Raw genomic sequence first — 27,876 nt, forward strand, 5'->3', positions numbered from 1 at the left:
ATGCAGTTATTTCAGATTTATTTAATGCATATTCGTTGCAGATATCTTGAAATCCTAGCTGGATAGGGGGTACCTCTGGATGTGCTGTAGAGTATGTGATAATTTGAGCTGGTAGAAATGCTCTAGTATAAGGCATGGGAGTAGGAATGCGATTTGTCTCCTGCTGCAAAGGCAATACTGAGATGACAGCAGTGGCATGGTATAGGAACATAACATAGTATGCTTTCTCTTGAATCCATATACTGCAGAAGCAATGCTTGCAGAGAGAGAATGCATGGTACTGTGTGTAGCAGGGAAAGATGCAACCTTGGGAGAGGTATTTCCCCTATATTTGATGTTAGTGGGAGAAACCAATGTAATGATTGAATCTATCCCTCTCCTAATAAAATCTGTGGGACCAAATTTTAACTGGTCACAGCATCTTGAGCAATAATGCATTGAGCCTGAAACCAACCTTTTCTTGAAGTGCCAAGGGCGGGTTATAAGTAATAAATCCAATCCAACCCAAGCTGTATCTGGGCCACTTCTCTTACTTTGTTTAGTTTGGATATTAACAAGTTTCTACTGAGCTCTCAGAGGGGCCCTGGTGGAAATCCTGGCACAGGATATCTGTATGTTCCAGTGCTTCAACTAGTCATTTTGCTGCTTTTTACTTCATATTCCCCAGGGCCTCTCCATCCTCATTAATGTCACGCTTTCAAAAAGTACAAAGTCCAAGGGACACTCAATGAACTTACATTTACGTTTTATTTTTAAAACAAATAGGAAGAAATATTTTTGCACTCAAAGAATAGTTAAGCTGTGGAACTTGTTGCTGGAGGATGTGGTAAAAGCAGTTAGCATATCTGGGTTTTAAAAAAGGTTATTGAGATGGACTTGAGGGAAGCCACTTCTTACCCTGGGATTGGTAGCGTGGAATGTAGCTAATAATTGGGTTTCTGTCAGATACTTGTGACCTGGATTGGCCACCCCTGGAAGCGGGATACTGGGCTAGATGAACCATTGGTCTGACCCAGTATGGCTATTCTTATGTTCTTATGTCACACACCATTAGAAGACAGGTTCTATGCCTCTCAGGAACATCAAAAGTACTAATTTTACTGATTTATTAAAAAAATTATTTTATAAATCCCTAAATTAATTTACGTACATTGAGGGGAAATCCAGAACTCTAGTCTGTGTTTCATAGAAACATGACGGCAGATAAAGGCCATATGACCCATCCAGTCTGCCCGTCCTCTGTAACCCCTAATTCTTCCTGTTCCTAAGCGATACCACATGCTTATCCCATGCCTTTTTAAATTCTGGAACAGTCCTCGACTCCACCACCTTCACCGGGAGGCCATTCCACACCTCCACCACCCTTTCTGTGAAATAATACTTCCTTAGGTTACTCCTAAGCCTATTCCCTCTTAACTTTGTCGTATGCCCCCTCATTCCAGAGCTCTCCTTCATTTGAAAAAGGCTCTCTTCCTGTATGTTTCTATCATGTCTCCTCTCTCCCTCCTTTCTTCAGCTTATACATGTTTTGTTGGGCCTTATGAGTAGTTAGGAGTACAAGTTAAATTTTGTTCACCACCCATCCATATGCAAACCCCAGGAGTCATTAAAGATCCCCTTCCATCATGTTCTCATTCTTGCATCTGAGATTGCCATGCTTGTATGCAACAGAGCAGTAAAAGAGGTGGCTCCTTCCTTTGGGACACAGATTCTTTCTATGATTCTTTCTCATCCCAAAGAAATCAGGGAGCTTCATACTGATAATTGTTCTCCAATAACTCATTGTCTTCCTCAAAAGAGAGAAATATATAATACAGATCGACCAACCCATTACCATAGGACATCACCTGTCCCTTCTGATGCAACATCTCTATCTCAACCTGCTACGTCTATCCCTAAGCAAAAATAAGGAACCTCCTCAAAAAAAGTTCAAATTACATACAAAAATATGTCTTAATTGTGCTAATAAACACTGAGATGGCATTGGCACAACACAGTGCCAGAAAGTCATATCTCCTTATTTTTTTATAATCATTGCACATGTATATTTTTTTTAAGTAGATAAAAAAACAACAAAGCAGTGGAATCAAATGTATTTATTGGAACAATACCCGACGTGGCCACGTTTCGCCCTCAGGCTGCGTCAGGGGTATAAACTATCAAAAGTGTATGTAAATATATCATACACACTAGTAGTTCCAAAAATCTAGTTCCATTTATCTGCTACTTCCAACTGAACTGATATGCATTAGCAATGTTTGCAGAGAAAGAATGCTAATGCATATCAGTTCAGTTGGAAGATTTTTGGAACTACTAGTGTGTATGATATATGTACATACACCTGACGCAGCCTGAGGGCGAAACGTGGCCACGTCGGGTATTGTTCCAATAAATACATTTGATTCCACTGCTTTGTTGTTTTTTTATCTACTGTTTTGTAAGCAGTTGTGTGCCTTTTTGTTTTTTTATTTTTTTTAAGTGTCAAAAATAGTGAAAACAAAAAATTAGAAGCATGAATCCAAAAAAAGAAGAAAACTAAGTTGTGGCAAAGATGAAAGGTGAATTCACTATTTATCTCAAGAAATGGTGCAGATGCCAACCAAGTTTACAAAATGACATAACTTCTGTGAAATATTAATTCTCCTTAGGTCTTGACAGGAGCTCTGTCTCTGTGATAATGATTTGCTCTGTTCATGAGTACTCCTTTCCTAGACTGACTGCTCCTCTTGGCACCGATAGAACTACCTCTAAACATTTTGGGACAGAGTTAGTGCAGAGCCAGGCACGCACATCCTACTGCCTTGCTGACCTGAGTGATTGATTGGCCTTTAGGGACTAGTTGCAGGCCAGCTTTCTCCTTTTGGTTGCTGAGTCTAAAGGCCCACAGAGTTCATTATAGCATTCTTTATTTCTTTACCTCTTTGGAATTTGGCATAATTATCAGGAACTGTGATTGAAAGTCTGGTTACCAACTTCAGATCTGGCTGCATGGATGTTTCTGAAGGATTCAGCCATAATGTGCATTGGAATATTTTGCAACTAAAAAGTCTTGTTTGAATTCAGATTACCTCTTGAATATTCTCATATTGTTATTGTAGCTCCATTCCTTAGATGTGCTTGACACATCCCTTCCCAAATACAGGCTGTTGACTTTATGCCAGGGGTCTCTGTGCACATGACTGAGTGAAGAGTTAGCTGTTCCCATTCATCCTTCATGATTTGACTGCATCTGCCAGTAGTCCATGGCTTAAGAGTATTTTGACCCTGTGGTTTATCGGGTGAAAGGCTTTGCTTAATATATCCCAAACCTAAGATGACCCCAAACTTTAGCAGCAGCAGCCAATCTCCTCCTCCCTCCCTTCCCTTCCCCTCCTCCTGTGCTATTTTCCTTCAGGTCTTCAGCAGTAAGATAAACATAGGCTTGGCTCCATAGTCAGATCCTACATCTGTAACATTTTTGCATGAATTTAATGGAGGGAAAGATTTGGATCTGGCTTCTGAGCTCAATGTACGAGAACATAGTAATATAGTAGAAGATGGCAACAAAAGACCAGTCCAGTCTGTCAGATTTCAGTTCTGCTTAGGCAGATGATCATTCACAGTGCCTTGTAAAAGTTTTCACAAGTTTGTACATATTTGATATTCTTCATTTAACATAATAAAAAAGAGAAAACGACCACCAAAGGTTGGAGGAACAAGTGAGCCCCTACAGGCAATGACAAGTGAAAACAAAGAGTAGGGTGTGCGATGGTACTTTCAACCACGAAAGACAGGAGGCTGGAGTCCAAACAAGGAGTTTATTGTATCGATTGCACAATTAAGGTTTGACGTGGTGCCATCTTTAGACTTGTCCGCCTGCTTCAGGAGTCTGCAGATATACAGCCAAATAACAAAACTCAAATGATTTTCCTCAGAGTTGAAGAAAAGAGTGAGTGCCTTGAGAAAACAGACGATGTGTAAATAGCAGTAACAAAAAGGTGGACACACTAAAACACAGCACCATGTTGAGTCTTAATTATGCAATCAGTACAATAAGCTCCTTGTTTGGACTCAAGTCTCCTGTCTTTCGTGGTTGGACGTGCCATCGCATGCCCTACACTTTTGTGCTTTTACTTTATTTATTTATTTATTTATTGCACTTGTATCCCACATTTTCCCACCTGTTTGCAGGCTCATAATAAAAATACACATAACATAAAACAAAAAATAAATCACATCACAGTAGGATAAGTCATTTCAAAAAGAAAAGCTTTCAGTTTCTTTTTGAAGTGAAGCATGTCCTGCAAACGTATGATACACATGAATATTAGGTGCCTTGAATTCTGTTTTGCATAAAAGCATTGCGGACGTGCTTAGAGATGGAAAGTCAAAGAAAACTTCTTTGAGACGCTAATACGCTGATTGGCTGATAAATAGCCAAAAGGAATTTCAATTCCATTTTAAAACCCAAACTCAGTACTTTAAAAATTATCCAAGGAGCTGTAAATTTAGCTTGCCATTTGATAGGCAAGCAGTGAAAAATTCAGAACTTGGTGGAAGTCTATTATTCATTATTAACAACCATGAGTTACTCCTGGAGGAATTCTGCACAATAAGTTTTGAAAATTTTGCAAAATTCTTATGTTTTTTTTTGTAATTTTTTTTTCATAGAATTCTCTCAACACAAAAGTTTGCCTCCTCTGTGGTTCATACTTGACACCCCTCCCAAGTTTTCTCTCAGCTCAGGCTGAAACCCATCCTCCAGCAGTATCACTCCTCCAACTAGCTTGAACCCTTCCCTAAACTTGATCATCATCTCATCTGCCCCCTTCTGTAGTTTGGAGACCTCCAAACTACAGTGGCCTAGTGGTTAAGGGTGGTGGACTTTGGTCCTGGGGAACTGAGTTCGATTCCCACAGGCAGCTCCTTGTGACTCTGGGCAAGTCACTTAACCCTCCATTGCCCCAGGTACAAATAAGTACCTGTAAGCCGCATTGAGCCTGCCATGAGTGGGAAAGCGTGGGGTACAAATGTAACAAAAATAAAATCCTAGCAAGACCCCCCTCCCTCAGTTCTCACTTCATCAATCCCTCCCTGGGCATGCACAATCCCATAGCTCTCCGTTAACCCCTATCCCCATAGAGACACTCATACAATGATGTAAAAAATTCCACGCACCTGATTTCTCCTAATATTGCATGCCAGGGGTACTCGGGGGGTGGGGGGGTGGGGGGCAGTAGTGCCAATTACCACTGGTTGCTTGGATCCTGTGCAGAATTCTGCGCAAATTCTGCATTGGGCAGAATTCTCGCAGGTGTAATGAGTTGTTAATAGGTTATATGTTTACCAACTTTGCACAGTGGGATGTTGCAATGAATTCCCATTCTTAGCAGAATAGATAAAGCATCTTCAGGTTTCCTAGGCATCTGTGGATTGCATGCTTCATGTTGCCACATATGTTTTGTTGAATTTGGATCTAGAATTTGAGTGGGCCACTCAAGGACATTCATTCACTTTTTGCTGGGCCACTCCATTGCTGCTTTTGCTTTGTGCTTAGGCTTATTGCTTTGCAGAAAAATGACTCTCTTCCCCATTCCTGGGTCTGTGCCAGATTGGAACAGATTTTCCTCCAGAACCTTGCCTGTACTTTGCAGCAACAGTTTTTCCTCCTTGATCTCCTGTGTCCACTGTTGCAAAGCATCCCCACAACATAATGCTGCCATACTTAGGAATGGTGTCAACCAGATGTGTTGTCTGTTTTTTATGTCGTACATTGGTTAGCATTGAGAACAAAACATTGCGCTTTGTTTCCATCAGACCACAAAACCTTCTCCCACGTGCCTACAGTGTCTCCTGAGTGTTCCTTTGCAAATGCTATACGACACTTTATAAGGATTTTCTTCAGCAGTCCTTATACCATATAACCCACCACGAACATTCCGATTTTTGCAAGCTAATCTATTAAATATCCCATCTCAAGAGTGTTTTTGAGTTTTGATTTTTCCAAGACAACCTGCTTTAGTTGCTTGGCTCCTACATTTTGGAAAATACTACCAGCTTAGCTATGGGTTGAAACTCTTATGTAATATTCAAGATAGGTTTAAAAACCTGGTTGTTTGAATGATTATGGAATGAAAATAGGATTGATTCTAGGTAGATATGTCTAGTAATTTCATCTTATGTTGGACAATTTAGTTCCGTCTTCATTTATTTTAGGGTTGGTCTTTCCCTTTTGTGTCCCAAATTTATGTATCTTTTTGTTATGTTATTCTTCTGATCATTCCTGTTTTCTGTTGTGAATCTGATATTGTGAGAGTTCTATTATTTTCTGATTTGTCTTCCGTTCAATACATATACCATTGTTTTGGTGTTTTATTGTTAATTATTTGGTTTCTATATTGTAAACGATCATGTTAAAGTAATTTTTCAAATTACAATATAGCAAAACTAGTATGTAAACAAGTAAATGTTTTTAGAGTAATCTTGAAAGTTATTGAACAGCCAACTTTTTCTCTAGTCTCTCAGGCAGAGACCTCTGTATTTCTTTTAAAATATTCTTAGGCCTTACAGTGATCTTTCTCTGCAGTATCCTTAACCCACAGCTGCTGATTCAGCACGTGGTTAGACTCTGGAACTCATTGCCAGAGAAGGTAGTGACGGCAGCTGGCCTTGCTGAGTTTAAAGGGGGGTCTGAACAGATTCCTGAAGGAAAAGTCCATTGATCGTTATTAAATTTTGGGGGTTTTGCCAGGTTCTTGGGGCCTGGATTGGCCACTGTCTGAGACGGAGTGCTGGGCTTGATGGACCTTTGGTCTTTTCCCAGTGTGGCAGTAGGGACTGCCTGATTGAGGCATTGTCTTGATTTTTCCACCTTGCAATTGTGAACTTGGCAGTGTCCCAAGAGATATTCAAACATACAGATTATGGGAAGGCTGTTTTTCTATAACTTTTTAAAAGTGGTTTAAATTTGTAACTTCCTCAGTTCATTTTAGCAAGGTATTAATAGGCATTCTGAACTGCCATTTCTATTTAAAAAAATATTTCATATTCCTGTTTAACCCCTCTGAGCTTCTTGTCATGACTCCTAGTTCTACAACTTCCTTTTCATTGCAACATATTTACTTCTTATAGATTATTAGTACATTTGAGGTGTTATTGCTACTCCTAAGGGCATATTGTGCAAAAGAAGTTAAAATTCTGTTTTCAGTAGTTCTCTAAAAATAGCACAATAAAATCACTGTCTGAGTAATACTGTTTTTCTGTATTGTAGTTTGTGAAATAATGAATTTAATGTGGCAAAAGTGGGGACTTTCATGCTTTGTGATTTGCATGGGACAAGCATGTGGGATTCCTTAGGAAAAGGAAGAGTTAAGGGTTTTGGAGGATGGGCAGACTGGATGGGCCAATTGGCCTTTATCTGCCGTCATGTTTCTATGTATTGACACTTTTTTCCCCTTCAGTGCATTTCCGTTGATTGGCCAGCAGGTGGTGTTTGATCTCTACATTATAGCTGTAGCAGAGGTCTGTTTTCTTTGTAGCTTACATTCCCCAAAGAAAAGAGGAAAACCCTGAGGGGAAGAGTAACCTGCAGTGCCATTGGCCAAACATCCTTAGTGCTTATGCTGTGTGCCCTGATAGGCCCTGAAGTCAAAGATCTAGCCCAGAATGAGCTAGAAGTTAGAACTCAGTTGGGAGTGTAGAGGGAATAGACCTCTGCGCTGAGGCCCTGTTGAATTCCTGTGAGCAGTTTCTTTTCCTGATCTCCCCAGGTACTACTTGGGTAGTAAAAAAGCGTTTAGTTAGCTTTAATACTGAATCCTTGTTATTTTCCCTGTTACTGTTTAAAACTTTTACCGTTCACTGTTTTTTTTTTTTTTTTTTTAATAATAAACTATTAGTTTGTTAGCTCTGTTGTCCTGGATTGACTAAGAATCCTGGCAGTTTGTGTTCTTGGTCTGTGAGTGTTTTTCTAGGAACTGTGGGGCCCCAGGATTGCTGTTCCTATTGTCCCTTGAAACCACCAGGGAAATAACTTTCAGGTGGGAGGCTCGCCCAAAGGCAAGCAGAACACAGCAGGTGGGTGAAGGGTATGCTAGTGTAGGTGCAGGCGGACCTAGGCAGTGCTGGGTAGGATCACCCAGGTGGCCACAAGGTTAACCCGTGGGTGCTAGGGGTAGCATTCAGGAGTTATGCGACACACATAGATGCAACATTTGTTTTTTTTTTGCTTTCTGTGCAGAATTCTCCCAGGAGTATTGCAGTAATGTACTGTTACTAGACGTTCTGGGTTTGGGGGCTTTTACTCTACCAGTCTGCAAAGCCAGAGGAATTATTGTAGCTGTCAGTATTGCAGTAACAACAGTGGTGTCTGTGGTTGTTGCCAAAAATGGCAACATTTGCATGACCTTGGTGCTAATGGAAAACAAACCAGCCAGTAAAGCATGGGATTTTTTTTTTCATTTTATTCAGGGGTTTTGAAATGTTTTTGTTTCATAATACACCCATCTGAGCAATAGTGTGTGCTATTGATGACACAGGAAAAAATGAATGATGACATTTTCCAGGTTGTTTCAAACAAATGCACATCCTTACCAGTTGGTGGTCTTCAACCATTCAGTTCTCCCTCACCAACAATTGGCTGCCTCCAAATCAGTCAGTAGGTAGAGCAAGGTGAGATTGACAGTTGGTGAGGAGCCCTTGCTGCATTGCTTTCTTTTGAAGCGATAGCTGCCTGAGGGGCCAGTTCAGAAAGCTACTGTGAGTCTTATCTCTCAGTTAGTATCTGTTGTATGCACTGAGCAATGCAGAAAGGGATTGAGCGAGGATGTTAACTTGTGGAATGCATGGCTGCACATCGCATTAAAATTAATGCATATGAGGCTATTACGTATTCTGTGGCAATGCAGAAAAGCAAACTGGCTTTTGACACATGGTTATCATGAGAATTTTTTTCACCATGTCCAAGGCAGCACCGTGCCCCCTGCCCTGATTTAGCTTTCTGCACCAGCACCACCTGCCCCCTCTTGAATTATTTAAAAAAAAATTCCCTGATATCTAGCAGCATCTCTCCCTCCCCCCCTTTAATATGCTCTTCTCCTGGCTCCCCTTTCCTCCATGACCCAACCCCCCCTCCATCTTCAAAAGAGAATTCCCTGGCACCTAGTGTCTCTCCCCTCCCCCAACTTAAACATTTCTAATTCCTGGTGTCTAGTGGCACCCACTCTGAGCCCCCACCACCAGACCCCCTTGTACCCACCTGAGTCATAGCTTAATGACAGGAACTATGTTCACTTGCTCCCACGCTGTGCATGCTGGGATGCACCAGGCAGGGTCAGTCTGCCATGAATAAGTAAGTAAATGTTTTTGGAGTAGTCTTGAAATTTATTGAACAGTCAAGCTTTTCCCTAGTCTCAGGCAAAGACATCCAGTTCTTTAAAAATATTGTTAGGCCTCACAGCGACCTTTCTCAGCAGTTTTCTTAACCCACAGCTACTGATTTTGTAGGGATGGCCTGACTGAGGCAGTGATTTGATGTTGGCAAATTGTTTCCACCATTCAGTGGTGATCTTGACAATGCTCCAATGGATGTTCAAACATACATTATGGGAGGCTATAAGAAAATATTAGTGTTTCTGATTTATAGTGGAATTCTTTCAGCAACTCTGTGTCCAGTAGACGGCCATGCAGACTGACCCTGCCTGGTGCATCCCAGGATGGAACTGGGTGCCACCATTTCTCAAGATAGCAACACTGGAGGCATGAGCAAGTGGGTGTCGCTCTTTCCTCTTGTTAAAATATGTCTCAGGTGGACTTGGGACTTCCTGTGGGAGGTGTGTTGACACTAATCACCAGGGATTTTAAGTTGTTGTTTTTTTTTTTAAGTCAGGGGAAGGGAAGTTGGGTTGGGTAGAGGGAGGGGTTGGAGATGTGGAGGGTGCCACTAGACACCAGGGATTTGAATTTTTTTAATTTGGGGAAGATGGGTTTTGTTGGGAAGAGGAAAGGGGCCATTAGATGCCAGGAAATACTTTTTTTGAAGTTGGAGGGGGAGAGAAGGTTTGGTTGGGGAGGGAGGGGGGCCAGTAGAAGAGCATTTTAAAGTTGGATGGGGGGAAGTGCCAGTTAGGACATGGTGGGGTGCCGGTCATATTGTCCAAGGGGAGGGGTGCTGCTAGACACCAGGGAAAGTTTAAATATTGGGGTGGGGTGAAGGCAGTGTGGTAAAGGTGGGGGGGGGGGGAGATTGGGGAAAATGCAAACCACCCTTCCTGTCAGTGCCTGAGCCAATCATCCAGGTACTAACATGAAGGATGACATTTTGCAATGAGCTGTGGATTACGCAGCAGTAATTTGCATACTCATTGCATACTTCATAGTTCTGTATTTTTGTCTCACTAATTTCATGCTAGAAGCCGCGCATACATTGGCCCCTGAATTCTTCAGGAGCCTTGCCTTGACAAGCTCTGTAATGTAGGGCAATTTTTACACACAATCTGCATTGTGCGATTGTATAGACTTCTCCAGCAGTATTAATACCCTTCAGAAGTTACTCTCCCTTTCTTTCTGTCTCTGCGAAAACAGACTCTAGTCTTGCTGGCTCACAACACAGGTGTTCTTTAACAATAGCACTCTGTCTCTAAAACAGCTTTCCTAGATAAGCCTGTTTGTAAACCTGTGTGAGCTTGCAGGAATGGCCCTGACTCCAGGGAGGCGGCTGCATTGGATATGTTTCAGGAATCCTTGGTTAATTTATAAACTGTTACTTTCAGAGAATAGTTCCCAGAGGCGGTCTACATCCTGGTTCACATTAACTCTCATCAGGGAATCGTCATGAACGGCCTTCAGCACTTTCCATTTTCTTCTGCATCCTCTATTGAAAGCTGAAGTAACTTTGACTAGAAAAAGACCTACAGGGGACATCAGAGCTCAAGGTGATTTTTATGGGAACAGGCATGAGCACACATTCAGAAGGTTTGGCCTGATAACTTAGGTTGAGCGGGAGAGTACTCTGTAGATGAAGCGTGTATTTATGCTGCTGTAGCTGAATATGTACAGAATGTGATATGGGAGTCTCCAGTTGAATAGATATGAGTGGTAAGTCAGAACCGTATCATGTAGGTAGTCTCTGGGTCTTGTTTTTTTTTTTTTGAATGAATGAATGAAATTTTGAATGAATTTTGTTGCTAGAGGCTATTTTAAAGTGTTAACTGTAAAAATAAAAAAAAGTTGCTTTGAGTGACAGTGAGGTATCCACACTCCTCTCTGCATGAGGTATAGCATCTGCTTCAGCAGAACATCTTAAACGGGGCAGATTTCTTCTTTTCTGTAGCTAGGGCAAATAGCAGCAGGAAAGGTAGATTAATTAAAGTTGTGTTTCATTTCTTAGATTTATTTTCCACCTCAAAAAATTTACAAGAAAGGTGATTAACAAGCCAGTAACATAACATAAAATTGCAAAAACAAAAATTAATATTTATAACGTGCAAATTAAACATGAACAAACTCAAAGACAGAGCAAACTGTACATAGTACAATTTAGATAAACAGCAACAATTATATACATAGACCAAACAATTCTTGGATGAAGTTTCATAGCCAGTTGATAACATCTGGGCCAGCTTAGTGGATTGCTTCAGTCATTCCTAGTTCCAGGGCAAGCATTTCCATTATAACTGACTGACTGCACCTGTTTGCAGATTTGGAGCGTGCCATTCTCTAAGAGATCTTATTTTTCAAGACAACTTGGAAAGTACACTGTAGATTACTACAGTCCGCAGAGCCTGTTCTCTAACCTGTCATACTTTCCCCCCGCCCCTACCCCTACTCTTTGGCCCACAGAGAGAAATTTTTTAAATGATTTTTAAATATTACATCCAAGCAGAACTTGTAAGGAAATAGAAAGTACATTAAATTTAGGAAAAGGAAAAAACAAAGAAAAAGCAAACCAATACATGACCCTCTTGTTAAGCCCACCATATGTGGGGGCAGAGCATATTAAACATGGGAAAAAGTTTGTGACACAGGCAATTTTATTTTATTGTTCAATAATTTTTATTGATGACATATCAAAATGCACACTTCCAACCAATGAAAATGGCAATACAAACTTATTTCACAAGTCATTTTCAGGCCTCAGTACTTATGACAACCAGCCATCCAGCTTTAGTTATTTATTCCCCCCCCCCCCCCTTACTCATCTTCTTTAGACTTAATCAAAATCCTGAGGCTGTTCCTTTTACATTACAGTTCCAGATATCTAACATCATGACTTTTTGATTAATGACTATACTATCGAATTCATAAACATCTTGTCCAGATGCAACAAAACACAGAACTGTGATAATAATCAAATGATGTCATCACCCCTACCAAATACCCAACCCCCCTTCTGCCCCTTACCCCCCCACCCCCCTCTCGCTTTGAATTATGGATCAGTAATTTAATATGTAACTTCTTCCCTTATGTGGTAAAGTAAGCCAGAGTGGTTCCCATCTGGCCTTGAATTGAGCACCAGGGACGCTATCCCATTTTTTCACCCCACATCTATCCACCCTCATTTGTTGTATCATTTGGGTTCTCCACATTTGCATAGAGGGGCCCAACGGAGAGAGCCAGGCCCTTAGAATGGTATTAATACCAGAGAATATGGCCATTCCCAAAAATCCCCTTAGACCCGCAGGAGGATCCGAGGTGTATTTAAAGCTGTGAAAAAGAAGCAGCGGGTCCCACACCAATGAACAGTCCCACATGCTCTGCACCCTCTTTAATAAGTTCTGCCAGAATTTACCTACCAAGGGACAGGACCAAAACATGTGTCCCAAGGAGGCCATACCAGCGCTGCATTTTTGCAATTTTATTTTAATCTTTTCTTTTCATGTGGTGGTAGTAAAAAGGTCGGTGGGATTTACCAGTCCTCACCAACAGCAGAATAGTTGTTTGGCCCTGTGCAAATGAAGAGAATCCTTGGTGGGGTGGAGGTGGTCCTGCCTGTGGAAAATCAAATTGATAACATAAGGTGAAAGAGGGAGTGAATTGAGAGAGTGAAGGAAAAAGGGAGGAAAGTGTGTGTCATATGTATACTTTCCCCTGTGAAGGGTGAGGGCTCCCAAGATTGACAAATCTAGAAATATTATTGATGCTCTAATTATCTTCCATATGTGGTGGGAACCTTGCTCCCCTATCCCACCATTTTAAATCTCAAAAGAGCCAAGCATATCCCCAAGGGGATAAGGGAAATGGACTCTCACTGGGGAATTAAAAAAAATAAATAAATAAATAAAGTGAGTTGGCTGAGAAGTTGCAAGGAAAAAGTGGATAGTTGTAAGTGGTGCTTAAAAGCTCTGTCATCTGTCACTGATTTTGGGCTATCTTTAGATACTTAAGCTATAGCCAGAATCAAAATTTCCATAGCATCCTATCAGACCAGTGGGTTGTGTCCCTCTACTAGCGGATGGAGACAGAGGAAGAAAATAGTTCTTGTGTCTGGCCCTTTAAGGATATTATGCAGCATAGAATGTTCAGTATTTCCTCTGTCTCACAAGTGGATGGATGACAGGCATGTCATTGGCTGTAGTAACCATAAATAAGGTATCAGTTGGCGTCCGCGCATGTCAGTTATGGCAAGTTCATGTTATATTGCATGCAGCATTGGCAGATATGGCTTCAGTTGCAGCATTCAAGCGTATGTAGCCATCTATGTGTTGCCAGTTACCACAGCTACCTCTATCACTCTGCCACCTTTATGGCACCAGCCACTGCTGCCACCTGCTGGAAAGGACCTCCAAGGCTAGTCCAGTTTATCTATATCTCTGTCAGTTTATTAGACTGTGGAGATTAATGCTGTGTTTATTTGCAAAGTTCTTTCTCTTTTTTGAGTGTTTAGGTCTTTTAGTCCCACCCTGTGTTGGGGACACTGCTTTGCTACGCACCATTGGTATGGACTGGTCTGATAGGATGCTATGGAAGGAAATGTTATGTCTTGCTTCATAACTTTCTTTTCATTGGTCCTATCAGACCAGTCCAGAATCCCTCCCTGGTTGATTAATTTATTTTGCTTAAAAGCTATATTTTTCAGATATGGATTCTACTTGTATGTTCTTCCTAACCTATTGTATGTCACACGTCTCCTGACTCTAAGCTGAGCGCATGAGTGATCGATCGCTCATAGAAATCGGGAGCGTCGCTAACGAAGCGTTAATGTTCGCTCACTGTCTCTGGATTGGTGTTCGGCCGCCTGGCGTCATGCCGACTGTGACGTGCAGTCTTCCTGCTTCCGGCAGAGGAGATCGTCGCAAATGCTGCCTTTCTTTCCCTTTCGCCTTAGCTTGCTTTCCTCTCTCCTGCAGTGACCAGACAATTGCAGCTGGTAGAGAAGAGCGTCACAAGTGCTGAGTAAGTATATGAACGGGCTTGCTCAGAGCTTTTCCTTCCTTCAGCCCTCCTTGTAAATTCCTGCTCTCATCCTGTACTTTTTCTGCAAACTGACTGCTATGGAGTAAGTATATGAATGGGCTTGCTTTCCTTCCTCCTGCAGTGACAAGACATTTGAAAATTTTACTAAAAGATTGAATTTTATGGATCTTGAAGTTTCCAAAAAGTGATCTGGTTGCTCCTTTGGATGAGATAAGACACTACTATAGAGAAGTGTTCCCCCAATCACCAGGGCTTTCTATTTACCTTTTAAGAATAAATTGGATCAGAGTTTGAAGGTAGTTTGAGAGGACAGCTGTAATGTTACTGCACTGTTTGAGTAATCATTGAAATTATGATTTGAAATAAATTTGTTTTTAATAATTAACACAAAATTTGCTCCTTAAATAACTCACCCCCCCCCCCCCCCCCCGTTCTGCAGATAGCTTGGGAGAATGTGGCGCTGACTGAAAACAATTTGCACGCAGCGGGTCGCTCCTTAGAGGGAACACCTCTGACTCAGTGAAATATCTGCCTGTCAGTATAGTACATGCCTCACTAACTATTAAGGCTATTACCTGATTGAATTACTTGGTCTTGAAGTTTTATATTGGCCATCAGGTAGATTTTGAGCACCATTGCTTAACTATTCAAAATACTGAACATTCTATGCTGCCTTGCCGTTCACTGAATCCAGACTGCCCCAATTTGACTGCCCCTATCGGACCGACCGTTCACTTGTCTATTAGATTGTAAGCTCTAGAAATGTTAAGTAGTAGTAGTAAGGGGCGAGTCACAAGGATTATTTTCTTCCTCTATCCCCATCCACTGGTAGAGGGATACAACTCATTGTCTGGACTGGTCTGATAGGACTGAAAGAGAGAAAGTTGTCGGGTAAGACATAACTTTTCCTTCTCCTTGAAATACATTTCCCAGTTGTTTCAGGATGGGGTATTTTTGAATCTGGGCAAGCCCAATGAGTAATATAAATTTGAAGGGTTTCCCCCTCTTTGCCCTGTTTCAACTGAGAACTTTCATGACATCCACAGAGAATAAAGAGAAGTTGTTCAAGAAACCAAACTTAGTGGGAAAAAATTGTATTTCAGACGTCTGGATCCAAGAAGTGTGATCAGCAGGATATTATCAAGTGTTTTGGAGCAGTACTAATGTTAATCAAATTTAAAGTGAGGGATTAGCAGAGAAAGCATCAATGAGAATGATTTACTGGTGTATGGAAAATCTCCATTTCATCTAGTAAAGTGGGTCAACAATATAAAATGTTCACTATGGGATATGTAACTCCAATTAGGATGAAATCGAGTGTTTGTAAAATGAGTGTCGGGGGGGGGGGGGGGGGGGGAGAGGGCAGTTTGTGATGTGTTCTAATCTATGTGATTTTTGGTTGAGAAGTATTCACGATATTACCAGTGTCTCGATTCCTACTGATCAGAATGATCTGTCATTTCATACTTCCCCTCAAATTAGATATGTTGAGTGGAGACTGACCTGACAAACTAATGCTAGCAGTCAGAAAGGTAATGGTTACAGATTCACTGAGGAAAATTGATTGTGAAAATGGAAGAGACCAAATGTAGACTTAAAAAAAGAAAAAAACAACAACCCAAAACAATATAAAAAAAGCCAAGAATCTTTTCTTTGAGTGGAGGAGTAGCCTAGTGGTTAGTGCAGTGGACTTTGATCCTGGGGAACTGAGTTCGATTCCCACTGTAGCTCCTTGTGACTCTGGGCAAGTCACTAAACCCTCCATTGCCCCTGGTACAAAATAAGTACCTGAATATATGTAAACCGCTTTGAATGTAGTTGCAAAAACCTCAGAAAGGCGGTATATCAAGTCCCATTTCCCTTTCCCTTTCTTGGATGAGAGAGTTCAAAAGCTAACCAGTATTCTGAAGTGGTGCTTGTGGTATGATTCTGAAGTGGGGAAGGACGAGCTGGGAGGGGAGAGATATTTAGGGGGGAAAGGGATTGTTGGGGTGCTTTAAACAACATTTTTGTATTTTATGTCTTACATTGTTATTGGAATGGCTGTGTTTGTGCATGCAACTTGTTAATAAAGATCATGGGGTCCTTTACATCAGGTGCGGTAAGGTTTTGCAGTTACTGTGTTGCTGTGTGTTAATTTTTGAGCTTTAAGTGCAAAGCCTGTGTGCTAAGTGTTGGTGGACTTCCCAGCATGCTTCCATACAGTTACTGCACAGAAAAGCATATTGATAGCATGAATGCCCTCACCATGCTCTATTTAGTGGATCTATATTAACTGCACAAGTGACAGTATGTGGTAGAGCACTGTATGCTAACTGCAAGTTAGTCTTTGTTCATAACTGGCCCATAACTTGCTATGTAGTGAAGGCATAACTAAAATACCTTTATCTATTATCATAAACTTCTGCACATAAGAGACTTTTATAAAATTATTCCATGAGTTATGTGTGTCTTAAAAGAACCTGTGATGACAAATCAACACTTTTATGCATTGCATCTGTAGGGATGTTCTGGGCTGGACGTGCAGATTGTACGTGTAAATGTTTACATGAGCTCCTGTGCTAGTGAAATGTCTGCAGCTTCTGTCAAGTTACCCCTTGCATTTTATAAAGACACACAATTGCCTATGGGGCTCATTTTCAAAGCACTTAGCCTTCCAAAGTTCCATAGGTTTATATGGAACTTTGGAAGGCTAAGTTCTTTGAAAATATGCCTCATTATATGTCTTTATAAAATAGGGACCTTCTTACACTCTTAACGTAGGCAACCTGTTACAGAATCACCCTCTGTATTTTTGCTACTTCCCTCACTGGTAGCAGTGGCGTAGGAAGGGGGTGGGGTGGGGCGGTCTGCCCCGGGTGCACGCCACTGGGGGGGTGTCGGCTCGCTGGTTCCCTGCTCTTTCTGCTCCGGAATAGGTTACTTCCTGTTCCAGGTTAGAGAAAGCAGGGAAGCAGCAGAGCCGATACAGCTCCCAGTGACGTGCACTGGGGGCAGATCGGCCCTCCCGCCTGCCCCCCCGCTGCAAGGTAAGGGTACGTTTCGGGGGGGGGGGGGGGTGCGTTTCGGGGGGGGGGGTACGCTTCGGAAGGGGGGTGCGCCGTGCCCATGCTGCACCCGGGGGGGGGGGGGGGTGCCCAGCGGCGTCCCGCCCCGGGTTTCAGGCACCCTCGCTACGGCACTGACTGGTAGACAACTTCTTTACAACCATTCATATCCATTTGTGCTTGTCCAAAAAACTCTGCATATTTTCTTCTTCAACTCTTTATTTGATAGCTGTTTTTCATTTTTCTCAAATTTTTATCTTTCCACTGTTAAAATTCTTGATTAAATAGCTAAAAGGAGACATTAAAGTGCTTCAAGAAATTCACGGGGAGGTGGAAAACCTTTCTGAAACTTGCTAATCTCGTCTCTGCACAGCAATTTGAACCCTGAAGAACAAAACACGATAACTCAATTCAAATTCTGAAGTAAATTCAAAGTTTATTATAAACATAGGTAAGTACAGCAGTTTCAGCTCTCTGCCCAGCCCATGACACTAAAAGTGGGAGGGAAGGAATGCCATTCAAAATACATTCAATCCAAAGCACACACATAATTCTTCAAACAGGAGGAGGTAAAAAAAAGTAGCTATCATATCATAACCTTGCTCCATAATATCTATTGTTCAAAAGATATAAATTACTATTGGATCTGTCAGAATGGCATAATTCAATCCTCAGGCTGCTGTTTAGCCATATGTCCATAGGGAGAATATGTAATTGTCATTGATCCAACAGTATATGTCCACATGTTATCAAAATGACACTTTTATGAGTTTTTCTTTTTTTTTAATTATTTCTTTAATTTAGAAATATACACAGCAGGAGACCCATCAAACCGACATGAATTCATGTTTTGCCCCCAACACACCCACTTGTTATTTCTGGTCATTGATATTACAGAGACATATTTGTCAAGTGAAACTAAAGTTTTGCTTCAAACTAGGGCAATAGAAATAATCATTCTGATCTGTTCAAAATCATACAATATTAGAGAAGATCACAATACAAACTATGTTTTCAGACTAAAAGAATGGACACTTCCGAGGAATGTAAGAAGGAAGCTTTTCGCTATAGATGTAAAGAGGACTGCCTTAACTTTATTTTCGATTGCTATGCAGATGTGACTGAAAGGCAACCTGAGCTGGGCTGAGCACGATGGTCTTCTTTCTGTTTGACCATTTAACTATATAATCTGATATTGGAAGAATTTTAAGATGTTACTAGTAAAAAAAGCCCCGTTTCTGATGTAAATGAAATGGGGGCTAGCAAGGTTTTCTTCTGTGTGCATGTGGGAGTGTGTGTGTCCCTGCCCTCTGCCCTCTCTCCCCTCTGAGTCCTTCACTGTTACAGAGAGAGCGAGGGCGGGGCAGACACTCATGGGGAAACCGGATATCTCTCCCCCTTCACACTTCCGGCTGGAGGCTTCATAGAACGTTGGTGGTGCCTTTTATATATAGAGATTTTAATCTCAGTATTTTAGATGATGTGCTTGGTCAAATGTGGTTTCATTTCCCTTTTTAAAAATTTGGCTGCTGTGCATCACTGAGCGTATGAAACTTGTTAGAAGGTATGAGCTCACACAGATTCACTTCTGTATCTCTCCTGCCATCTCCAGCATATTCATGTTACCAGGGTGCAAGGGATGGGGATGCTGTACTAATTGGTGAAATGGTGATTGCTAAAAGGTCCTGTGCTGATTTTCTGATAGTCGCTGCCAGGACCAATTAAACATTTCTGGGTCCCCAATGTGTGTCCTTCATTGTTGGGGTCCCTTGTGGCACTAGAGCCCAGAGCAGTTGCCCAGTTTGCTCTCCCTAATGCTAGTTCTGCTGCACTGCACATCAACTTTGATTTCTTTGTTACACTGTAAAGCAAAAGATACAGAATCAAGGTCTACTTTAATGGGATCCCAGAGAACAGCAAATTGTACACAGAAAGTAGCAAAGATATGATTGAGATTAAAAAAAACATATATCAAATCATATTTCCTTAGCGTCCCCCCGGACCGGACCAGGATTGGACTTATGGGTTACACAGAAAATAGCAAAGATATGATTGAGATTAAAAAAAACATATATCAAATCATATTTTCTTGTTCACTGAACATAAAGCATCCACAAGTATTAACATTATAACAACTAGACTGGAACAAACAAATTATAATGAACACGTAAAAGGGTATGTTTTCTTACCATTCATAGGACACTATTCTACACATGATAACATGGTGACAACGATAATTGTACGTGGTTGACCTTGTAATGCATCATCCCATGCATCCCTTCAGATGGTTTTGGAGTGAAATAATATATGAATAGCATAATTGCACATGTAAAAAAAAATCACAGAAATGAGAGGAAGGAAATTGAAGAAAAAAAATGTTTTTTGCTTTCAATTCAGACTTCCTGAAGCCAATCTATGGACCCTGGTTTAAGAACCCTACTCTATTGGAATTTTTTAAAAGATTCGAATGGAATATCTTACACAGAAGTATCAGAGTTCAATGCTTTTGAATATAATATGTGTGACTCCCAGTAACTGAATTTTCTGTGTGATTCCTGAAATGCTTCAGATTCTGTCCAAGTCCTACTAGTCAGAAGAAGAAATGAGAGGAGAAAATAGTGTGACATGCCCAATGGGGATATGCTATGGAGAGTGCTTTAGTGAAGTAATTGATGGGAGGGTTTCATTTCCAGTCCCACTGGGAATGCCATCAGGGCTTAGGGCATGTGCCTGGATCCTACAACAAAGGGGGCTTGTGACCTTAAGACAGGAAAAGATGGCGGTTCATGGAAGGGTCTGTAATCCACAGCTCCTCATTAGAGAAGGGACAGGTGCAAAGGAAACAAGGGACTAGAGACCTTCCAAAGTTCTGAAGAGGAGAGAAGGAAGACCAAATATTAAGCAGAATGTACAGGACAAAAGAAGTATTTTGTCGCTATACCTTCTCTAAGAGAACTTTTGTTTCTTCAAATTCTGCACAGTAAAGGATTTATTATTCTAAGCAATGACTGTGGATCATTGTCAGAGAAGAGTGAGTGTGAAGATTGTGAGTGCTTGGAGAAGAATCACAAGTAGGGGGACCTGGTACAGAGCTACTTCTCCTCCACCATCCAACACATTGCCTTGGATAGGGAAGATTGGCCCTGTTCCCATTCATAAGCATGGAATACTAGCTTCCCAGGTGTTATATGAAACTTAGGTAAAATTAAAAATCTAAAATACGTTCCACAAAATACTTGAAGATAAGCCTTCAAGACAGTAGTGCCACTAGAACCTGGCCCTGTAGCCTAGGGTTGCTACATTGAAGTTCATGGGCTTTTGTAATTTGTTTTAGGGAGAGATTAAAAATCATTTTTCCAGAGTGGTCTGTTTGTAAAGATAGTAAAACAATGGATCAGCACATTGAATCCTTATTTGCAGAGAAATAATAGGAAAGCCGTCAAACAGGAAGTGAACTGGGTAGACTAGTCAAGGCTTTATGGTCGTTATCTGCTCATAAGTCATGTTTCTGTGTTTCTTAAAGACTGTCTACGAATTCAGAATTTATATAGTTTGCCATCAAGTGGGTATAGGATAAAATAACCTACAGTAACTTCTCAGATTCGTCAAAAAAAATCTTTACCTATCAATTTCATAATGAATTAATAATGGTTTGAGTTTGTAAATGTCTTTGCAGATGGCTCCTTGATATATGGGCAATACTTTAAAGGATTTAGACCATTTGGATACTGAGCATTACAGCATTATCAAACATATAAACGGTGAGTGACCGTACTCACTCGCAAATGCGCAGTAGAGACCTTCTCTGGCCCGCCTCCACGTCAATACGTGATGACGGGGGGCGGAACACAGAGGGTCTGTACTGCGCATTGCTGAGGGAGGGACACCGCCGTCTAACGCTCCCCCCACCCGAGTCGCCGCCGCCACCCACCTTCTACCCGGTCGAGCCCTCGCTCCACTATTGAAACAGCGAGGGTCCGGGAACGCAGCACTGAGCTCTGCTGAGCTGCCGACATCGCCCTTCCTTCTTCTTCTCTGCCTCTGTCCCGCCCTCGACGACGTTACGTCACACGAGGGCGGGACAGGCAGAGAAGAAGAACGAAGGCCGACGTCGGCAGCTCAGCAGAGCTCAGTGCTGCGTTCCCGGACCCTCGCTGTTTCAATAGCGGAGCGAGGGCCCGGCCGGGTGGAAGGTGGGTGGTGACGGCTCGGTGGGGGGGGGGGCGCGAACTCGGAGGGGGAGGGGCAGCGGCGAACTCGGCGGTGGGGCGGGCCTTTCAACCCCCCTTCCTATAATAGCCCGTTTTTACGGGCTCAAAGGCTAGTTCATGATAAAAGCTGAATATATTCATATAGTTTGTGATGGATCATGTCTTGCAGACATTCAGCAGTTTCCATATTGCATTTTATATATAGATTAAATGCCTTTGTCTTAATTTTTGTGTTTGTTCCAGTTGTGATTCCAAAGATCCCCATTCCTCCTCCTGATATAAGTTCAGAGAAGTTTACCATGAATGGTAGCACCAAGACACTCTTGGGACACACACCTGGGCAACGGGGGCGCAAACCAGGCAAAAAAAGAAGCCGAATGCCCAAGGCTCTTCTGCATCATGTGATCACCACCACAGCTGTGACCTCTAAGGCGGTGGAGCCACTGAAATTCCCAAAGAAGAGGGGCCCCAAACCTGGCAGTAAGGTTGGTAAGAGACTTGTGGCAGAGAAAATAGGAGATTAGATAGAAGAATGCTGTGCATGAGAGGACCATTATGGTTGGCTAACGGAGAAATCGTAGGCTTATTTCTAATTAAATGCTATTACAAGGGGAATTGCAGATTTCCTGGGTAGTTAGATTGTAAGCTCCTTTGAGCAGGGACTGTCCTTCTTTGTTAACCTGTACAGCGCTGCGTAACCCTAGTAGCGCTTTAGAAATGTTAAGTAGTAGTAGTAGTTACTGATTGCATGGGGTTAGGGATTGCTAGCGTCTCAATGATGGAAGATGCAGGCTTCACAGAATGAATTTGTCAAGAAATGGAGAAGGTGCTTGCATTTTGAAATAACATAAATTCTTTATGCAGTTTGCTATCTCCTGGAATTAATATATTAGTTAACGGTATTTGTACTTAAGACCTGGGCTGGATATTTTCACCACTTCTGCTCATAGTTCATTCTGAATGATATTCCTATAAGGCACTTTTTTTGCTTGGGTAACATGTGCTTGCAATTTCTTCTCTGCAGCGGAAACCTCGAGCATTGCTAAATGCTGTGCCCACTTCACCAACCACCAGCACGCCTGAACCTGACACCAGTACTGTACCACAGGATGCGGCAACAATCCCCAGTGCAGCAATGCAGGCCCCCACAGGTAAAATAGCATTGTTTGGTATATCTTGGCACAGAATTGGAGGTTTCTATAGGTAAGAGGGTAGTACGAAAGAGCATATCAGTAGCATAACGGTGAAGGCTCCCAGGAATTACTCCAGGGATTAGCTATTGGAAGAACAAGTTCTTTTTGAAATCTGTCAAACTCCTCCATTCATTTTGGGTTTGGGGATCTGTATTTTTTTAAAATATCTTTTTCATTTTAACAAACTTCAGCCACAGATGATTCTTAACAGTGTCTTGCCATTATTCTCCTCTGTTAATGTTTGATGTGTTTTTCACATATTTATTTTCTCAGCTTTCTGTTTTATGATAGAACAAGATATACAGCCATTATCTCCTATGCTTGAATGTGTTTCATGCTTAATTTCATTCACTTCTTTCCCTCTGTACTTTCTCTGCTGTGGTTTTGATAGTTTGTAATCTCATTCCTCCTTTCCATATTTGAGACGGGCACATTTTACTCTTCCCTTTCATCTTTTTCTGTCTTAAGTACATAAGCATCGCCATGCTGGGACAGACCAAGGGTCCATTGAACCCAGCACTCTGTCACCGACAGCGGCCAAAAGAACAAGCAATTTGTCCCGCCCATCCTAGAAATACTTTATTATTCCCTCGTCCATTCAATAACATTCTATGGCTTTTTCCTCCAGGAAGCCGTCCAACCCTTTTTTGAAGTCCGCTAAGTTAACCGCCTTAACCACCTTTTCCGGCAGCGAATTCCAGAGTTCAACTATGCGTTAAGTGAAGAAACATTTCCTCCGAATCGTTTTAAATTTACCACATTGCAGCTTCATCACATGCCCCCTTGTCCTAGTATTTTTGGAAAGCGTAAACAGACGCTCCACATCGACCCGTTCCATTCCACTCATTATCTTATAGACCTCTTATCATATCTCCCCTCAGCCGCCTTTTCTCCAAGCTGAAGAGCCCTAGCCTTTTCAGCCTATCCTGGTAGGGAAGTCATCCCGTCCCCTGTATCATCTTTGTTGCCCTTCTCTGCCCCTTTTCCAATTCCACTATGTCTTTTGAGGTGCGGCGACCAGAATTGAACACAGTACTCGAGGTGCGGTTGATACAACATGGAGCGATACAACGGCAGAATAATATCCTTATTTTTGTTTTCAATCCCTTTCCTAATGATACCCAACATTCTATTTGCTTTCCTAGCCGCAGCAGCACATTGAGCAGAAGTTTTCAACGTATCATCAAAGACGACACCTAGATCCCTTTCTCGGTCTGTGACTCCCAATGCTGAACTGTGCATGATGTAGTTATAGTTTGGGTTCCTCTTTCCCACGTGCATCACTTTGCACTTGTTCACATTAATTGTCATCTGCCATTTAGACGCCCAGTCTCCCAGTCTCATAAGGTCCTCTTGTAGTTTTTCACAAGCTTCCCGCGATTTGACTACTTTGAATAACTTTGTGTCATCAGCAAATTTGATGACCTCACTAGTTACCCCCATCTCTAGGTCATTTATGAATATGTTAAAAAGCAGAGGTCCCAGCACCGATTCCTTATGCTTTCTCTTACAAACACAGACAACTGGAATGTTTCATCTCCAAAACCTTTTGTATTTCTTCATCCTTCTGAGTTGCTGCTCTCTCCTTCCCCATCCCAATTCTAACATTGGTATTTTATATACCACTACAATCATGTAGCGCTAGCCAGTTTACAGTAAAGTCAGTTTACATAAAAATGACATAATCAACATATACTATAATATAATTAATCAAGAATACCCACCCAAATGTTTAGTTAGTAACGATGTTTTTATATAATTTCAAATGAACTGATTCTTGTCTAAGAGGGGATGGTAAATAATTCCAGAGTAAAGGAGCAGCCCCCTTGAAACAGTTGCCTATATGTTGACAGCAATCTGAAATATGTAACAGCAGGCAGCTTAATCTTATATAGATGTAAAATTTGAGAAGAATGTGTTACATTTATTTATCCTCAAATATGAGGCCAAAGAAAATGGACTCAAGCCATTCAAGAATTTAAAGGATGTACAGAGTATCTTAAGTTCTATTCTGGCTGAAACTGGGAGCCAATGCAGTTCTTTCAACAAAGGAATATATGTAAAATTTTGATTTAAATAATATATAATGCAATACATTTCAGTTTCTTATAATCTGCAGATTTTCCATACAAGTAGTTCTGTGCAGAGTAAAGAGAAAGACTAGACAATTACTAGGCATTTTCAGAAGAATCCTGTAACTTTTACTTAATCGTAGAGCATCTGTTAACAAAATTATCTCCCTATATATATTAACAAGCCGTTGAGCCCATTAAAACGGGCAAGAAAGCGGTTGGAGCCCCACCGAGGCACCGCCCAGAAAAGCCGCCCTGGGGGATGGTGGCAGAGGAAAGCGCCTCGGTCACAGCAGCAGCTCATCGGACGTGTTGGAGTGCACCTCGGAGCTGCGGTTAGACGATCCCCGCCCATCACTCGCAACTCTGTTCCTGCCTCCTCTAACAACGTCGGCTCAGAAGAGATCTGTGACGTACCGCGCATGCGCAAAACAGCTGCGCTGTTCTGCACATGTGCGGCACGTCGGTCACTCTTCATTTATATAGTAGGATCTAGTTCAGTATATTTGCTAAAAAAATAGGTCTTCAGCTGTTTTCAGAATGACTTATGATTCTATAAAGTCCTCAACTTTGTTGGTAGCGCATTCCATTCCATAGCAACCTGGTAAGAAACTGTTAAGTTGAATATTGTTTTAAACCTCAGGGGCCCTTTTACTAAGCCGCGCAGGTGCCTACGTGTGCCCAACACACGCCAATTCAGAACTATCACTCAGCTACCGCATGGCCCAGGCGGTAATTTAATTTTTTACGTGCAGCCAGTACGTGCGTTGGAAAAAATATTTTATTTTCCGGTGCGCAGCATTGTACGCACACTGACAATTAATGCCCGGTTAGCATGCGAGACCTTACTGCTAAGTGAATGGGTGGCGGTAAAGTCTCAGATGCAAAATGGGTGGCGGTAAAGTCTCAGATGCAAAATGGACAGGCGCCAATTTTCATTTTGCCGCACATCCATTTTTGGCTTTAAAAAAAAGGCCTTTTTTGCAGACGTGCTGAAAACTGGTCCTGCGCGTGTCCAATAGTCTACAACAGCGCAGGCCATTTTTTGGCACGTCTGAACTGGTGTAGTCATTCTATTATGCACTCCACATAACAGTATGGCTGTAGTATTTTGTAAGATCTTCAGTTTTTCATTATTCCTTCTGTACAACCACAATATATAATGTCACACTAATCTGAGTGTGTAAGTTTTGCAGCAACATTCTGAAGCAATCGAAGTCTAATTAAAGACTTTCTAGGTAAACCTAAATAAAGAACATTACAATAATCTAAACACGACAGTATAATGGCCAGTACAATTCTTTACAAATCATCTAAGAAGAAATAATTCCAAATCCAACAAAGTAACTGTAATTTGCAAAAAGCTGTTCTTACTACCTGGGTTACTTAAACATTCGTTTCTGAATTTGAGTCTATAATTACCCCAAGACTGCATATAGATGTATTTGAAGGTAAGATAGTATCATTTAATATTGGGACCTTTTTTCTGAAATTGGAATGTTTTAATTCCTCCTCCACAACACATTTTCTTCAATATTTAATTTCGAAGCATGAACTTTAATCCATTAAAAAAAAATGTATTAAACATTTGTTTAAGTGATTATAACTCTGTTTTAGATGAACTGGAATAATTGTCTGTACATCATCTGCATAGATGAAATAAGAAAAACCCAAATCCTGAATTTCTTTTCCTAAAGAACAAAGAAAACATTAAATAAGATCAGGACCATAACCAGGGTTCCAAACCCATTTGAATTACTCCATTCCTACTAATCTATAAGAGCAGTTTAAAAAAAAAACAAAAAACTTGGATTTCCAAATCGTTCCCACAATACCTAAGGAATCCAATTTGTGCAATAGTATATCATGATCAACTTGATTGAATGCAGAAGCCAAGTCCAATTGCATCAATATAGCTGTCTAAGTTCTAATAGAGCCAATAGACATGTATGTACTGTGATTACTCCAGAATCCAGATTGCATTGGTTCAATTATATTAAAGAGCCAGATATATTCCTGCAATTGGGAATCCAGAATCGATTTACCTTGTGCTTATTATTCTGACTTTTGGAAGTTAAAACTTGTAAAGCATACTCATAATTGTGTTATAAATGTGCCTGTATAATAGTAATTAGAATCTGTCTATCATTGTGTGTCTGTATTCAGCAGGATTGTCGCATGTTCTGAATTTCACAGAGGAATTTTTAATGGTTTAACATCACATGTTAGATTTCTTTCCTGTATTGTTCTATTGACTTGAGATCACAAGCTCCCGAGACCTTCTTCCTCCACTTTCTCTGTCAAAATTGCATGAGCTCTAGGTTACTGTAAGCACCTCTGTCTTCTGTACTACAAAATGTGCATTTTGGGAGTACATATAGGAATATTTATGCTGTGGTGTATGAATTTCTAACAGAAGGTGTGGGCTCTAAATTACGTCATCCGGTGTCTAAGTGCTTTACCTTGGGAAGTGTACTGGGTTGTTTTTTTTTTTTTTTTAAACATCATTATCATTTTCTGAAATACTATGTTTCAGAAAAGAAAAATGCAGTGTTATATTGTAACAATAGGCATAATTCTAATACAAACAATATAACTCTCTAGCCCACATTACCGGAAAAGAGGCATAAGAAAAAATGAAAAGAAAACAACTTGAAGTATATAGTTTATAAACATAAACTAGATTATGGTGGCTAAACATAGGAGAACCCAATTATAATTCCCCAGATACTGACTCTAAGATGACAATAACCTTTCCTACTGAGGGGGCTCAAAAAAAGCATATTGATCATCATACAAAGAAATTGAACATTTACATGGTAATCTTAAGTAAAAGATTCCACCCTTTGCCAAAACTTTCTTTCTTAGACTCAAAAAAAGGTTTTCTCCTAGCTTGGGTGGCCCTAGCCACATCGGAAAAATTTTGTATTTTTTGCCCACAAAACGATTCATCCTTAAACTT

General features: G+C 41.1%; 1 protein-coding gene across 2 annotated transcripts in view; it reads left to right on the forward strand.

The window, feature by feature from the left end:
* Positions 1–27,876, forward strand: part of SCMH1 (Scm polycomb group protein homolog 1) — an 83,391-nt gene that overhangs the window by 34,822 nt on the left and 20,693 nt on the right. For both annotated transcript variants that reach the window (XM_030220068.1, XM_030220070.1), the window contains 2 exons: positions 21,893–22,134; positions 22,674–22,800. In XM_030220068.1, the coding sequence (XP_030075928.1) occupies positions 21,893–22,134; positions 22,674–22,800 (369 nt within the window). The remainder of the gene's footprint in view (positions 1–21,892; positions 22,135–22,673; positions 22,801–27,876) is intronic.

Source organism: Microcaecilia unicolor, chromosome 11 (assembly GCF_901765095.1).
Source record: "Microcaecilia unicolor chromosome 11, aMicUni1.1, whole genome shotgun sequence".
NCBI classification, from domain to species: Eukaryota; Metazoa; Chordata; class Amphibia; order Gymnophiona; family Siphonopidae; genus Microcaecilia; species Microcaecilia unicolor.